The following is a 15448-nucleotide window of genomic DNA, read 5'->3' on the forward strand; positions in this document are numbered from 1 at the left end:
ACGTAAAAAAACCGGTTCTGGAAAGAAGAATGCCGATCACCGTAGTATCCACGGGACCTAGAAGCGACCGCCAGCCCGATCTAGCCCAAGGGATCGAGCCCCACTCCCATAAAGGTTCTGCTCTAAGCTGAGCGCCAATTCGGTTCATTAATGCCGTCGGGCTTATGATCGAGTGAAACACCGCAGCTATTCATTATGCGCCAATCACCTTAACGTGGGCTCCTCTCATTCGGTATACGCTGGTTGCCTACTTCCTCTTATGGTATCCTCAGTTTTTCACGGCTGCCGGTCTCCATCATGCCCGACGGTTGGATCATTGCCACGACATCACTTCACATACACCAAGGAGAGCAATGTTCAGTTCCGGCCTTCCAGAATATTAGAAATCTCCTTTTTCATTGTCTTCTCTGTGTCTCGGTTCCACCTGATGCCTCCACTCCCCGGGCCCCTGTTATTTCCGGGCGATATACCCTGACATCTGACTTATTCCAAAAGTCGCGAGTTACTACGAGGACGGCAGAAACACATATTGGGCATAAACGAAAACTGCTGCAAGACACAGTAGATGCGTGCATTCATGATTTACAGTCTTCTGCCACGGTCACAGAACCAATTCGTGCTGAGAAAATTCATGACATTTGCGATCTCGTGTCTTACAAGATCACAGAACCACTCAAAGTACCGTACAGGGAGATGGGGATGGAGGAATATGCGTGAATGCCCCTTCACATATCTGTTGTACCGCAAAGGAAAAGAACGCTGGTTCAGGATCCTTTGTGGTGTATTCCTTTTTCGTCGGCCAGGCGGTCGAACACTTTACAACCGCGAATAGGCTACTGTTGTTTAGCCTTGTCGGGGACTGTTTCTGACAATTCAACATCACCCGGTGACCAGCAAAACCTGCTGACCCCACCTCATCCCTCACTTCACTCAGGCGCTTGCAATGATGGAACAAGTCGGGAATGGCTAATATCGGTGCAGAGCCTGAGGGCGATGAGAAGCTTGGCCTTGACAACGAGAAGCATCTTGACAGCCATTTCTCGATACCTACACGAAGCCCAACGGAGACATCGATCCTAAGGACTCCATTTCACACGACGAGGTTTTGTCACGTCTCATCGCCAATTGACTATCTCTAGGGCTGGCTGAAAGTCTTCCCTAGTTAATAATTCGATGGTTTACCTCTATCTCATTTTAGGCCCCTTGCTTTCAGCTCTTGTCCCACATCCCTTGGGCTCTACGGACGACGTGACTTGTGGGAACGAATACCTGTATAATTTCAGGCTCCCAGCCTTGCAGGCGCATTTTCTGTGTATTTGACTTGCACTACCGTTCATCTCGATGGCAAAGACGGCAAACGGGGCCGGAGGTACGTTCGTTATCATTTTCGCTCTCAACGCTGCCGGTTTCAGGTATGGTTGATCTTCACCCCTCAATAATTTGACTCATTTGTTTTTATACACGGAGGTGCCTACCTCATACTTGAACGACCATTCACCAGACATCGATTGATCGCATCTCGCTTCTCGCTCTGGCAGCAGTTGTTTCCCCTCATCCGGGTTTCCCATAGTGACGCGACGAAACACGTAATCATGCAACGCTGTACATTCCTCCAGATATTACCCGTCTGTAGGTCCGTTGTACAGGCCAGCAGGGACGAACGGAAAGCCAATGACGAGGAATGTATACCAACTAGCACTGCAACTGCGACAAGCTGTTGTTATATAACCGAGCTAGCTTAATCGTGTCCGGGGTATGCAACTAGTTGTTGAGGACTCACTCTCGACTTCCAGATATTCGACCCAAAATACTAGCCCGTTCGAGGCCAAAAGTTGGCATGAAGGTGAAGAGTCTTACAGTACTATCAAGCGGGTACACATTTACATCCAAAGTATCAGGGTGGTTTAAAAGGTATCTTAGAGGTTCTCTTCAATCAGGAAGCTGGGATCGAAAAGAAGTGGTAGAGGAGGCCTAGAGATTCCCAATGCCAGACACGCTTCATAGCAGGCCGCGTCTTTAGCAGCCATTCCTGGATGGCTTAAGGGGTCCGACATAGGGGGTCATGTTGACTGTGTGAAAAGCATCTCAGTCATAAAAGTGGCAATCACAACCAGTTAACCTCACCAAGACATGTTGCCCTCCAGTAATATACCTCAACTTACATCTCCGATGGACTGTTCGAGATGAAACTCGACAGTCATCTGCAATCCGTTCCGCATAGCCCATTGTTGGCAATCGAGGAGCCTGTTTTATCCCTGATAAAAGCAGCGATTACTAGGTGGCAGAGTCAACCGCCAAGACACCAGACTTAGTACACGACATTGAATGATTATTAGCGTCTTTTCAGTATGCCTGTCGGGGGTGCAACACTTTTGGGCGGCTTGATGGCTGTACTGACGCCTAGTGTGAATGTGAGAGCCGGATTTAGAGCCGGACGCGGTGGCGGCGGATCCGACCGAACAAGGGCCCGCGCGGGTCCAACAGCAAAACATCGATCACTGCGTCAAAACCATCTGTGGAATGCAGATTGTTATTTATTGAACGAAGGATGTCATCATGGAGTAAGTATTACACGATAAGGACATACTAGCTCTAGAAACGGAATTCAGGAACAGTGCAGTACGTCAAGAGAACCCAAAGGACGATGCCTGCAACTACGAACTCAGAAGTTCACCGATCCTAACAAAGCGCTACATACTGAAGCCACTAGGAGAGGCGATAAAAATCCCTTTTGGGACGTCCCCTTGATTCAGTGCGCTGCGATATACCAGCACGCACGGCCCCATATATATATATGACTTTGGCTTCAGTCCTCACTCTATACCTTCAGTCTTAGGATTATGGAATCAACTAGGCTTTTCCTTGACCAACATATTTGGAGCCGCTGCCTGTTTCTAGCGGCAGAAGGAACTTTGCCGAGCTAGAGCACCACCTTCACAATTGAGAAAAGGAACAACTTGTGTACACATGTCCACACTTCAAGAATGGCTCTCGACTGTTTAAAGTGAACCCCGCTCTAGATCTCAAAGTTTCACATTTGTAGCGATATACGCTGCTGGAAAATTATTTGTTGTGGTAGTTATATTAGAATGTGTATTCAACAAAACTAATATACGTAGGAAGATTCAATTGTCGTGCAATTAACTTTGGTTCTCGAACTTCTTCTGAACGATAATATTGTTCTACCCTCAGTATATGTTATATTATCACCGCGGCAACCGTGGGTGTATCATGGATGTCGACGCTCGTCCCTCTATCGCCCTTCGGGCATTATGTTCAACCACACTTCCCGGATCCGGGTAAAAGGTCATTATCAGCTGAGGACATATATATAATTGCTTTCACTATATAGCACATACTGCTGTCCGATGACTTACCTACATATCATGTTGGTAATTGGAGTGAAGCCCAGACCAGGTGATAAACACACGTATATACTCGACTCCATGAGGCTAGCCAGGGCATGTTGACCGGTAGTCGGAGAGCTGGCAACATGGTAGACACAACTAGCATGGCGGCCCCATGTACACTTGGTACGATGTAGTCCATTGTACGCTCCGTCATATATATATATATATGCGCCACTGGCGCGCACACATACGGAGTTTAAAATCATCATCATCATCACAACAAGTTTATCACAATCCTGTACATGTCTACTTTTACAACCACGGGCTTGTGGGTATACAAATGAAAACGTGCCAAGACGAAAAAAAAAAGATTTTCGAGATGCGAAGGCCTAGTATAATGATGAGGCCACAGCCCATCCTTGAAGGGGGGCGGGAGGGGCTTTTTTTTCTTTCTTCTTCTTCTTCTTCTTCCAACACTGGTCCTGCAGCGCCAAACTTTTTCATGTTCCCTCCGAGTCATTGGAGCAATTTTTCGAATCATCAAGCACAACTGGCAGACCCACCGGTCCCAGCTTCAACGGTCCTATTAGCACGCCAATCGGTCGTGGCATCCTTGAGGTAAAAGGAATGTACAGCCCCGGCACATGCTGAAAGAGGGGGGGAGGGGGGTAAACACGTCAAGAACGCACCAAAAAAAAAAAAAACAAAGAAACTTTTGACGAACATAAAGTAAGCAACACCACCCAAATGAGCTGTCCTCCCATCACCTGATCTCCAACAGATAACGCGAAAAGCGATGTCGCGAGTGCTGGTCCACAAGCCTGTGGGAGAAGGGTGCCCATCTGGAATGCTCCTACGTACGGGACGATATGAATTCCAACACATGAATACGGGGATAACTCGGCCTTGCTACACTCTCACCATTGATCACTGCCAACGCTTCGGCCGAAGGCGAAGCATCATTTACCATGATGTGGATGGCCCTAGATGACTCGGGGTTACTGAAAGTCAAGAACAGAAGTTTGGAAGGATACTCACGTCCAGCTATACCCAGCCATACTGTGAGGGAAAAGTTTTTTTTTTTAAAATTAATAATCCATTGAATTGGAAAGTCTCTCACCTCCACACGCAAAAGAAAAGGAACATGAAGATATTGAACGACAAACCACTCTTCACGTTCAAGCCCTCAGCTTGTCGCCTAGCCGCCAATGCGTTGAGAAAGGGAAAAACAACACGCTCAACGGCCAGCAAACCATCCCGACTTGATAGAGCGGCAAGGGAGTATGAGGATTGAAATGAGTCGAGCGGAAGATCGATCGGAAAGTCCGATTGACGATGGATTGTATGGGTACGAAGAAGAATATGAAGCCCATTTGTAACATGGCGCGTAAAGCCAGGTACGCTCCGATGTCCGACTCGGAGAATCCAAGTCCGCCTTTCGGTATTCGAGCGATAGAAAAAAAAATGAATGAATCGATGTGAGCATCCCGAGAAGAAGATGAGAGAGAGAGAAAGATGCACAAAGCGGATCAACGAAAACTGACGGAACGAAACGAACGTACCTGAATGAACGGGTGTGAACGCGAAGATGGGATAAACGCCAAACATCATCTCCCCAACGAGACACAGGATCATGTTCGAAATCATCAGAGACATGACTTCCTTGGTCATGACGGAGAGGAAACGAGGCTTCGCCGGAGCAGAACTTTGCTTTTCGTCCTTGAGAGTCCCAGGAACCCTGGTGGTAGTGCTATCAGCATCCGGCCCTCCAACGTCGGATTGGAACTCCGAAACAGCGACCGTGTCCGTCTCATCCCCGGGAGAACATAACGTTTCCTCGGAAAGAGTAGGAGAAGGGGGATGAGGAGTGAAGGACCGGACTCCTGCTGGAGTGCCTTCGAACGAGTAATCGTTCGAATCTTCCAAATCTTGCAATTTTTTGGGCGACTTTGAGGGTAAAGTCTATTTCAAGAATGTCGATGCCGAGGCAGGAGAGAGGGGTGAGTTCAATGAAAGGGCGAAGAAGAAAAAAAAAACAGACCTCTTTGAGACGTAAAGTTCCAAGCACGACGCTCACGAACGCGAACGCAGCACCCACTAGACATGGTAAAACGAACGGGTACGAGCGCCAGAAATTTCCCCAGACTCCAGGACCTTCGAAAATGCTAGGAAAGTGGCGTTCAGGATGCGCGAGAGATCCGCCGAGAGGTAAGCCTATGATTTGACCCATACGATAACTTATAGATAATGCGGAGAAGGCGGCATTTTGGTTCGTCCGATCGGTCAGTTCTCCGAGCATGGTTTTGATTGCGCTAAAGGATATTCAAGAGAAGTCAAACTTTTCATTAAAAAAAACAAAAAACAAAAAACTGAGGGGGAGGAGTGAGGGAAAAACACGTACGTCGAGCCGCCACCCAAAGCACCCCCAATACACCTCGACAGCACGAGCATTGGGAAAGTACGACTCATCCCAAAACATACGACTGAAACGGCAAGACCAGTCATCCCAAGTAGAATGACGGGTTTACGACCAAAATGATCAGCCGCATAGCTTGAGGGTAACGCTAGGTAGTTAACACGATCCAAAAAAAAAACCCCACGAATTTCTATTTCATTCCGGTGAAAAGGGAGGGAGGGAGGGAGATAAACATACCGGTGATTAGGCTCAGGATGCTGAACGCCGATTCCTTTTTGGAGATCCCGTGAGCAAGTTGTTCCACTGAGAAGGGATCGACTCACGATAAAACCCGAATAAAAGCCTACTTTTTCAGGGTCGTCTACGACTCTCAACTCTACCAACATCTGATCTACATTCATTTATTGCATGGTTAGTCACTTCAAGAGCCTTTGGCCTGTTGAAGTTGTTACGCACTGACAAAAGGAAAGATGAGTTCGAATGCGAGTGGGGCGACTGCGTAGAGCATTAGAAGGACGGATATGGGTCCCCATGGAAGAGGGGTCTGTTGGGGGATATCATGTTGCGTTGAAGAAAGAAGAGGCGTCCTTTCCGATGGAGAAGGACATTCCGTGTCTTCATTCGAGTTCATCGAGGACACAGACGGATCACTGGGGGCCATCTTGGGGGGGATCGAGAGAATGACGGATTGCAGAAGGTTTTGACTTGAGCGCTAACTCAGGAATCGGCTTCGGATTAAGCGCTGGCGAAACACGAGATTGGATGGTGGAGTATTGTAATTGTGGGACGACGTTAACTGGAGAACCCAAGGTGCGAGGTGGTGATGCTCAAAGGAGCGCCTAAAACCTCGTTCAAGGGGATTAAGAATACCGTCAATTGTGGGCTATGGAGGGGAGTTGACCTGAATCTTTGCCTGCTCATCATATATATCAGTAACGACGGCAAGTCCCTCCAAAATTGAGGCGGAGATTACCTTGGTGCTCATCATCACGAGCCCTTACGCAGATATAGCGCACAGCAGGTGAATGTCCACGAGGCGCGGGACCCTGGGGGGAGCGGATTGTGACGCACTCTCAAGCACGGACTAGAGGAGGCAAAGGGGATGAATTGACGGTATTGAACAGCGCGCGCGGCGAAATTTCCCACGGCTCTTTGGTTCCTTAGTTTATCTTTTGAAGCTTACTGATAACTCGCTGATTGCACAAATTTGGCGGTAGCGGTTGTTGTAATCCGGAAAAAAATTCCCTAAAAGATGTGAAGGAGCTGCACTAGATTGGTGAAAAAAATGGCAATTTGTCGCCGAATATTATTAAGGCGACACATGACATGAGATCGGGAAGAACTCTGTGATGGAGTTCAGGGATGTAGCATATATTCTAGAGATATGAAAGATGTCATTTGAAAATAATAAAACGATAGAAGCAACAACCGCATCACGTGCAGAGCGTGTTCCTGCTGAACAAGTGCTAGTAGTAGTACTACAGCTGCAACGACCCAAATAGTGCACTCATATCCTTCATTAACAGCTACGTCATCTACGTCATATGCCCAACGATCGACCACTTGGTTCAGCGCATCGTTGCAAGCACTAAGGATCGGGCAACAAGGAGGCGAGGCAGCTTGAGGCAGAAGCTTATAAGATGTCCAACACCTCGTCCGTCCAATCAGAGAGAGTCAAGTGACAAAGCGTCAAGGACAATAGCTCGTGATCACTTGTCCCTGATCCAATCGGGCCGTATCCGCCACGATCCGGTACGATCCCCGCAACATGCCGGGACTAGCAAACCGAACTCTGAGTCATTTGGAGGCAGCTCAACATTAACCCCCTGAAAGGTCATTTCAGCAGCCCCCAAGCTATCGGATGACTGGAAGCTGTTCGATCATGAAGCTTAACCGCAGAAACGAAGCGCCCCACCCCTGTTACGCCCAGGGGGCTTCGCGGACGTCCGTACCTGTGCCTGGGGTCATTGGTGTAGAGGGTGAGCATCGCGCACACGACTAGAACGTTAGGGCCGTCGAAACATATGCATGCATGCCATGATTTTCAGATAGTATAGTCCGATTACGGCCAAGCTAAGTCCGTGGTCGTCATGGGAGCGATTCATGGGACCCAAACCGGGGAGACACATGCATCACGAACACCGGACCGGCTGCACAGCGAGGTCCTCCTCTGGAATGCTCTACAACCTCTACAGCACTCCACAGCACCTCAAGCACCTGTCCGGTTCTCGTGATGTAGACCAGCATGCAATGGACCTCAAGTCTGGCGCCGTGCCATTAAAGCCTTGCTGGAATTCGTCCAGCTTGACACTTATCTTGCGCTCAAGTATCGGATCCGTCCGTATTTCACATAATTTCCAATTGCAAGGAAGCATCGCGCCTTCTCAGTGCTAAGGCGATAGTACTGATAACGCCCTCAATGTAAGTTGCGCCGCTGAGTAATCATGGCAGGGGAACAGACACCGAGTCGATTTCTCATAGTGGCTTGGGAACCCCGATTAGCCACGGGTAAAGACAGCCTGGAAACGGTCCCATGCAGAGGAAGAACCTCGGGCGGTGAATCCAGCGGCCCACTTTACAAATGCAGCAACTCGGTGCTAATTACTTATACGTACGTTGCTCTACGACACAGCTGATTAGCTGTGTGGTCCGTCACCACTCTTGCTCTCCATGCATATACGCCATAGTAAATATTCGAAACTAAATCTCGTATCCTCTGGATCTTCGTCCTTGCTTCAGAACGACAAGAGGTCCACACTGTTGATGGGACCGGGGAGCATCGAAGTACCGGGATAAGAGGGACTTTCTACATGATGACACATTGAAGGATCAATGATCTCACACGATTAATACCAGAGCGGTCCCCAGAACCTTCATTAATTATCAATCTCACACAAATCAATATTGTGATCATCATCAAGGAAGAAAATAATGCGCAATGGGGACCAAAGCTTGAGTTCGAGACCCACACCTTATCCATTTCCCAGACGGTCCAAATTATGTGGGGGCAATGATTTTGAAACCGGGACTCATGGGGCTGCATTGCCGAACATGTAAGCATGTGTGTGTGCATGTGTGTGTGTGATTTTCAACACCGTATCTGCATACTACTATGACGGAGCGTCCGATAGGTTACACTGTATATCAGGATATCGGATACTAGAAGACGATGAAGACGGGAGGAGAGGGCCGAACGCCAACGAATCAGAGGCGCCGGTGCCGCAGCGCCACACAACATATATAACAACAACAACTAATAATTAAAGCAAATTCTGACGCCGATATCTCACGGCCACAGACAGCAGCCCGAGCAGCAGCTTTTCAGCCTCGAAATCATGATTGGTTACATAGTTGGGCTGGGGCAGTGACTATGTAAATCTTTGTTTACCAAACAAAAGTGTCCAATTTACATAACTCACAATAATTACATACACAGCCCCGAACATGCACGGAGTTCCGGAGGCGCCCAAGAAAATCCCCCCCAACGGTTTCCACAATCCGTTAAGTAACTCGGACGTTGGATTGGGTAACCGCGCGCGCGCGCGCTCGCGCTCGGTAACAAAAAAAAAAACACCCCATGATCAATATTATCTGAACACGTATGTCGCCACACAAAAGGAAGCTCGGATGCCGAATATCTAATGTAATGGGCTACGCAAGTTGTTACGCCCGAGCGTCTATTGGATGCAGGGCAGGTGGCCAGCCTCTATACGTCTATCATTAACTCATTTAGGCGCTATATAACGTGTCTGGGCGGTACGATAAGAATCAATTTCCTTACTCGTTCCCTGAAATTCATCAATCTAGGGACGCCACGTCCCCCTCATGACCGCTAGACGCCGAAGAACACACACACACAATACAAACGCGCATCAGGGAAGTGGCAAAAAAAGATCACATTCAATGAGGTATAGCAATTGCACCGCCTCGCGCGCAGAACATCCTCGAAATCAAGTGGCGCCATTCCAAAAATCTGACTCGACCGCAACAATTCGCCTTCAAACTATACGCGTATGCTGTTCCACCGCCGCACCGTGGCTACCACGCGCCCAGCGTCACCATCCAAACGCTTCTTCCGATCCGCGGCGCGGCACTTGGCATGCATGTCCAGAGCGAACGAGTGAGCGGGTTTGCAACCACGTCCAGATTATCACGTAGTACAGGTCTTACGCGATAGAGCAAAAGAAGAGAGACTGGTGAAAGATCGCTTGGAAATCCATTACGAAAGGAAAGGTGATCTCGACACTGGGAAGAATGAACGAGGTCGACGACCGTACTAGGACGTCGCGAAACTACGAGAAGCAAAGGGAACAGGGGGACAAGGATAGTAGAAGAAATGAAAGCGACGTGCTAGGGCCCAGCAAGGATGACCAGGCAAATAACAAACTTCGTCACGCGTACAAAAAAGAAAAAGAAAAGGCCGAATGAGAGAACAAGCACAAAGATAATAGAAGCGAAAGATAAAAGGATGTTTGTACATAGGAACAATAGTGGTTACTATTTCAAAATCAAAATTATTGGAATCGTTTTGTCGTTTGTCATACAAAGAGGTTTGAGTGTTGCAGATCAGGAGGGTGCAGAAGAGGAAATAACACACATAAAAAAGAGGAAGTGGAAATCGAAATCGGGGGGAATCAGGAAAACAGGTGGACGAAATTGTGCCATCGGGACTCGGAATGATAACGAGTGGTGCCAAGAGCGTCCGTATTGCGATTAGGTGAGATGGCAGTTAGAAGACCAAAGGGGGAACAGGCAAATAAAATAAAATGTAACAACATAGAGGCGATCATCACCAGGAACCAACCCGAACAGGAAAAGGTCATTGCCTATCATCTTTCCTCCCCATTCAGAAGGGTACGAAAGATGTGGACGTGAAGTCGTAGCATGTCGTGATTTGGCTTACTTGTTGAAAATGTAGCCAATTACGAGAGAATGACAATAAAAAAAATCCGGAGCACCGAGTCCAAGGTAAAACACAATCAGGTTCAAGCGTCAGAATGTAAAGAGATCTCGAATGAAACGACCAAGTAGGGAATGCAACACGGGGGGGAGAGAGTGCACACAAAAATGCAAGGGGCAGGCTCTGGGCCAATGATCGCCATCTTATGATACAGCGCAGTGAGAAAGCAGAATATACGAAGTACCGCCATAGCGGCAACGTAGATGATGTCGTTTCGAGATCAGGAAGTGACACGCTTTACCCGACTTAGAGGGACGGGCCATCTTACCTCGCAGCATACTTGGCATGAATAGAGGTATGCTGGAAGAGATTATCCCTTCGACTGAAATCTTTACCGCAGCCAGCATATGGGCATTTGAAAGCTGCAAAGAAAACATCTGAGTCCCACAAACTAGAAGACAAAAATGGAAATTACGATCTTACGCTTCTCGTTCGTGTGTATGCTCCGCACATGCCTCTTCAGATGCTCTCCACGCTGAAAACATTTCCCACATCCTTGAATACGACACACGTAGTTTCTCGTGCGCCCGCCTACGTCCTCCATGCCCGATACTACATTGCCAGAGGACAGACGTCTCGATGAAGATGAAGGGCGTCTCCGAGACCGTCTCATCCCAGTTGTTTCCCGCTCTTTCTCAGCGTCGTCTGCTCCATTTTCCTCAGACCCGGGAATCTCGGGTGATAGACGGACAATGGGCACTTGGCGTCCTCTACTTCGCTTCATAAGCACAGGTGCGTGTTAGATGTCTCAGTCGCAGGTGCTGCACCTGAGGACGAGCCGCTGACAGGATGGATATCCCATCCTGAAGGGCGGAGGCCAAGTCACCAGCTCCAGTCCAGAGGACTGCACGAATGCATGCGTAACAGGACGTCGATGACGAGGTCGGATGGTGCGGGATCCGTCGTTTGTGAGCATGTCCGTCGCCACACCATTTGTCCCCGAGAACGAGGCTGTTCGACGATTCTTAGAGGCGATAATTGTATGAGAAATTGGTAGTGAAGAAGGATGGGTAAGCGATCGAGGAGATGGGTGCCACTCGTCATCGTCGTCGTTCTCATCTTCTTCCTCTACTTCTCCTTCTCCATAATCTTCCTCGCTGTCCACTGCATGCTCACTGAATGCCGTGATAGCAGAAGGAGGTTCGTCAACACCGTCAATTTCCGCTTGATTCCATTCACCATAATTGGGCTGTGCGGCATCAGATGGATCGATGAGCGCCGGGGCGATAGACATCTGGTTCGGAGTCTGGGTATAATTGGTACCCACGCCCTCAGAGTAGGTCATGGGTCCGATAGCGGTGCTTAGTTTCTGAAAGGTGTTATTGTAATACTGGAGCGTCTGGGTCGGGGGGTAGAATGGTGAGGGCTGCGCTAGTGTTTGGGGCTGAGTGGGCTGATTCATAGGTGATTGACTCACACCAGGCTGCTGGGAAGCTTCGGACACAGGAGCACTGAAGGTAAATTCGGGGATGGAGAAAGGATTGTACGACGAGGTGATATCGGTCGGGTCGAATGTTTGCGCCGGGTTACCGGCTGATATTGCTTGGGTAGAGTGGAGGTCTGTGACCGCAGGCCATGTCGAGGCGTCCGGATATGCAAGATGGTCAAGCGGGGAGTTCGTGTACGACGGAGATGCTTGAGACACTGGTGGAGCAGATGAGTAAAGCGCGCTGAGGACTCCCGTGGCCACCGGAGCAATGTTTCCCCCAATTGACAAATGTTGGAAATTTGGCCTAACTGTAGCGTACGTGTCCTCTTGGGTCTTGTTTGTGGTAGGCACGACAGAAGTCGTATACCAATCATCGAAGTTGGTCATCATGATTGCGGAGGAAGAAGGCATGAGCGCCGGGGCATTTGAGTTCCCATCGACGTCATACAACCATGCTCCTGCGTTCTCGGTGTGACTCCCGGCAATGGCAGGTGAAGCAGGCAGAGGTGCATCAAGGGAGGAGGGTGTGATGACTGCGGTGAACGGGTAAGGTGGTGAGTAGACGGAGGAGGGCGACGGGCTCGCACCGCCGCTGCCTGCAAAGGTGTCGGTGTCGGAGAGAGCAGGGGAAGATGGCGATCCATGGCGGTCGCGTGGAGGAACGGGGATGCGTTTGTCGTTCAAGTCATTGACCGCGCCCAAGTCGTAGCTCAGGAAGTCGTATTGCGGCAACGAGACGGAGGTGGAGGTGTGATTGTACATAGTCGAGTTAGATGCCGAAGGCATCGAAATGGGTGCGGATCCGGGATAAGATGCCATACAGGAGGGAAGGGAAAGTGGAAGAGAAGGAAGAGGTGACTGGGATATGCGTGATGGTTATAAAGGCAGTGCGAGCTGCGGTGAGATGTGGTGGCCCGTGGGATAAGAAATTGGCAACGAGTCAGATCGATCCACGCAATGCTCGGCACCGATGACAAAGGCTATGACAGACAAACGTACCTAAGCGCTGACTGAAATGCGTTGGGGTATTCAGCGCTACCCGGAGATCGCAATGATCGTGGTAGCAACTGGACTGGTATATGGTAAGGCTATGCCGTTGTCACTGGTACAAGCGCGCTTCAGGGTGCGTTCGAGAGAGGAGGGGAAAGGGTCGTGGCAAGAAGGGGCGGGGGACGAGAAACGAGGAGGATAGTAAAAGGCAAGGAGAGGAGGAGCTTTATACAGATACGAGGGAATGGTGGTCAAGTAGGGGTATATGTTTGTTTCCTTATTTGTCAATCAACTCAATAAGTAGGCGCTTCGCTCCAGGGAGAGGAAAACGGAAAGGAAAGAGGGAACCATCTGGTTAGTTTAGCCGCCCTCCCCTCTATTGGTTAACAGCCGAGCTCTCCTTGCTTCTGGACGCCGCAGCACGACCCATAAACAGCCACGTTTCGCAGCGAACCCGCTCTCCCCCGTGATACGGCGACCGAACGCAGCCAGCCCACTGAGGCAACTATGGTCCAACGCTGCGTTATCGATTCAGCCTGATGATGCCCGATTGGGAATCGGACTCGTTATACTCATTTCCATAAAAAGTTCAATTTCCGGCTACCTATAATGTATATGCCGCAAGAAAATTAAAACTCGCCGCGAAGGAGCCAGAAATCGTTCCACATGGCCTTTGCAGGGGGAAGAAATCATTTCTCTTTGATCCCATCTCACAAACACATTGTACTGGTGCAATGTGCAGCCTCCATTGCAGTGCCAGTAGAAAAGAATCGAGTTCCAGTTAAATAATCAAATCTCCGCCGATCGAAATGATCAAATAATTTTTTTAATTATCATTGCTTCTCGACCTGTTGCATAGCACCAATTGAATTCCAAGAACTCTCCAGTCACCCAATTAATGTGTTTCCAAACAACCAAGACTGGAAGGCTCTGCTTAGGCGCGCAACATCCACGTTTCTTAGCCTCGCATAGTGTGTTTCCCTTTCTCGTCACAAAGGAACAAAGCTGGCATCCTTCCCATTCCCGCCCCCACGCCCACAAATTCAAGCATTGCAACAAGCGCTCAGTATAAATGAAGTGAAGACGTCTTACAACGTAAATATACATACAACTGTGATAATCATGCTATCATACAGCTGATCAACCAATCCGGGGCGCAGTACGCACACACGCCGAGTACAGTCCATGGAGGAAGCGAGCCTTAACGGACAAAAGTACACGGTCAATCAATATTAGATCGAACCAGACCGCCGACCCAGGCCAAGGACCCCCATGGCCGTCTAATGGCAAAACACCCAGGTCACCCGTCCAAGAAACGTAAATTTGTAAGGTTCGGGCCACCTGCACTGCACAGTCCAAGACAAGCCAAGATACTAAGACCAGATCGTTCAATCCAGACCTGCAGCAAGAGACTCGACCCTAAGGCCCTTCATGAGTCCGTCGTAGATGGCGCCCACTTCATTATCCAGGGTGTCAGCGCCCGGTGGCCGAAACGAGGAAGATCCAGAAAAATCCGATCCTACACGTAAGTGCTCGACACACGGAAGTAACATCTTCCTCACGTCCTCCCATGACCATTTCCATTTCTCGACTGTACCGCACGGGTAGCCGATGATGAAACAACGTCAGTTCCACCCCCCGCATATCACCATGACAAATCAGTTTACCCAATCGGAAGTACTTAACAACACATGTGAAACGGTAAGCTTCAACACTGCAAATCGCTCGAAACTGGAAAAGAACTACGCCATATGCCGTGCGGGAACACGTATCTGGTTTCGGAATGCCAAATGAGAGCGGTCTCTACGCCGCAGGTCCGGTATATCCGTGCGCTTATGCTTGTTATGATCACACCGGTTGGCCGAGGGCTGAATAGCCGGGAGGGCTAGCATTGCAATTCTCGAAAAGCAATCGTATGCCATCCGAGAAAATAAAATACTAACCGCTCGATATCTTTAAATGACGCATAGACGAGTGGTCATTTGGCTCGCCAACCCGCCGATATAGCCGACTGGTAAACTCCAAGGCATCGAGATCCATGGGCGCGCGAAAAGAGCACCTTGGGCGAGTTGCACAGCTGAGTGGTTTAGCTGCATAAGCAAATCAAGCCCCCCCCTGACGCCAAATTTTGATTTCCGATGATTCTCAATTACTTTGGATGTAGTGTTCTGCCAGCCTGAGGAAGCACTGCAGTATGCAACATCAGGCGAAAATGAGAACATGACGAGACCACTTGTTGTCAAGGAACAGTTCCAGGCGCGAAGTACACAAGCAATGGGCAATGGGCAATGGGAATGACCCAC

At 49.2% G+C, this 15448-nt stretch overlaps 6 protein-coding genes across 6 annotated transcripts; 3 read left to right on the forward strand and 3 right to left on the reverse strand.

The window, feature by feature from the left end:
• Positions 1–2162: 2162 nt before the first annotated feature.
• Positions 2163–2866, forward strand: EI90DRAFT_1102639 (uncharacterized protein). Its single transcript, XM_039051503.1, has 2 exons — positions 2163–2561; positions 2616–2866. The coding sequence occupies exons 1-2, from the start codon at positions 2349–2351 to the stop codon at positions 2796–2798; spliced, it is 396 nt and encodes a 131-aa protein (XP_038915759.1). The 5' UTR covers positions 2163–2348; the 3' UTR covers positions 2799–2866.
• Positions 2867–3600: 734 nt separating this feature from the next.
• Positions 3601–6828, reverse strand: EI90DRAFT_3059499 (major facilitator superfamily domain-containing protein). The gene is made up of 12 exons (XM_039060441.1): positions 6747–6828; positions 6223–6682; positions 6090–6157; positions 6004–6037; positions 5752–5914; positions 5392–5662; positions 4913–5312; positions 4581–4785; positions 4471–4548; positions 4272–4333; positions 4075–4203; positions 3601–3997 (listed from the first exon to the last, which is right to left on the reverse strand). The coding sequence occupies exons 2-12, from the start codon at positions 6425–6427 to the stop codon at positions 3891–3893; spliced, it is 1722 nt and encodes a 573-aa protein (XP_038915760.1). The 5' UTR covers positions 6428–6682; positions 6747–6828; the 3' UTR covers positions 3601–3890.
• A 2382-nt stretch (positions 6829–9210) lies between these two features.
• On the forward strand, positions 9211–10194 carry EI90DRAFT_3016670 (uncharacterized protein; the record flags this gene model as incomplete). The annotated part of the gene is made up of 4 exons (XM_039057017.1): positions 9211–9321; positions 9603–9674; positions 9704–9886; positions 10000–10194. The coding sequence occupies 4 exons, from the start codon at positions 9211–9213 to the stop codon at positions 10192–10194; spliced, it is 561 nt and encodes a 186-aa protein (XP_038915761.1).
• A 796-nt stretch (positions 10195–10990) lies between these two features.
• EI90DRAFT_2921453 (uncharacterized protein) lies at positions 10991–11270 on the reverse strand (the record flags this gene model as incomplete). Its single annotated transcript, XM_039054775.1, has 2 exons — positions 10991–11088; positions 11150–11270. 2 exons carry the CDS (start codon positions 11268–11270, stop codon positions 10991–10993), a joined length of 219 nt encoding a protein of 72 aa, XP_038915762.1.
• Positions 11271–11335: 65 nt separating this feature from the next.
• EI90DRAFT_3016671 (uncharacterized protein) lies at positions 11336–12917 on the reverse strand (the record flags this gene model as incomplete). The annotated part of the gene is made up of 2 exons (XM_039057018.1): positions 11336–11444; positions 11494–12917. 2 exons carry the CDS (start codon positions 12915–12917, stop codon positions 11336–11338), a joined length of 1533 nt encoding a protein of 510 aa, XP_038915763.1.
• Positions 12918–13170: 253 nt separating this feature from the next.
• On the forward strand, positions 13171–15443 carry EI90DRAFT_3016672 (uncharacterized protein; the record flags this gene model as incomplete). The annotated part of the gene is made up of 11 exons (XM_039057019.1): positions 13171–13278; positions 13450–13499; positions 13536–13710; positions 14005–14116; positions 14143–14240; positions 14282–14304; positions 14382–14462; positions 14615–14670; positions 14852–14959; positions 15116–15229; positions 15310–15443. 11 exons carry the CDS (start codon positions 13171–13173, stop codon positions 15441–15443), a joined length of 1059 nt encoding a protein of 352 aa, XP_038915764.1.
• Between the last annotated feature and the right edge of the window lie 5 nt (positions 15444–15448).

This window comes from Cantharellus anzutake (genome assembly GCF_015039405.1).
Source record: "Cantharellus anzutake strain C23 chromosome Unknown EI90scaffold_25, whole genome shotgun sequence".
NCBI classification, from domain to species: domain Eukaryota; kingdom Fungi; phylum Basidiomycota; class Agaricomycetes; order Cantharellales; family Hydnaceae; genus Cantharellus; species Cantharellus anzutake.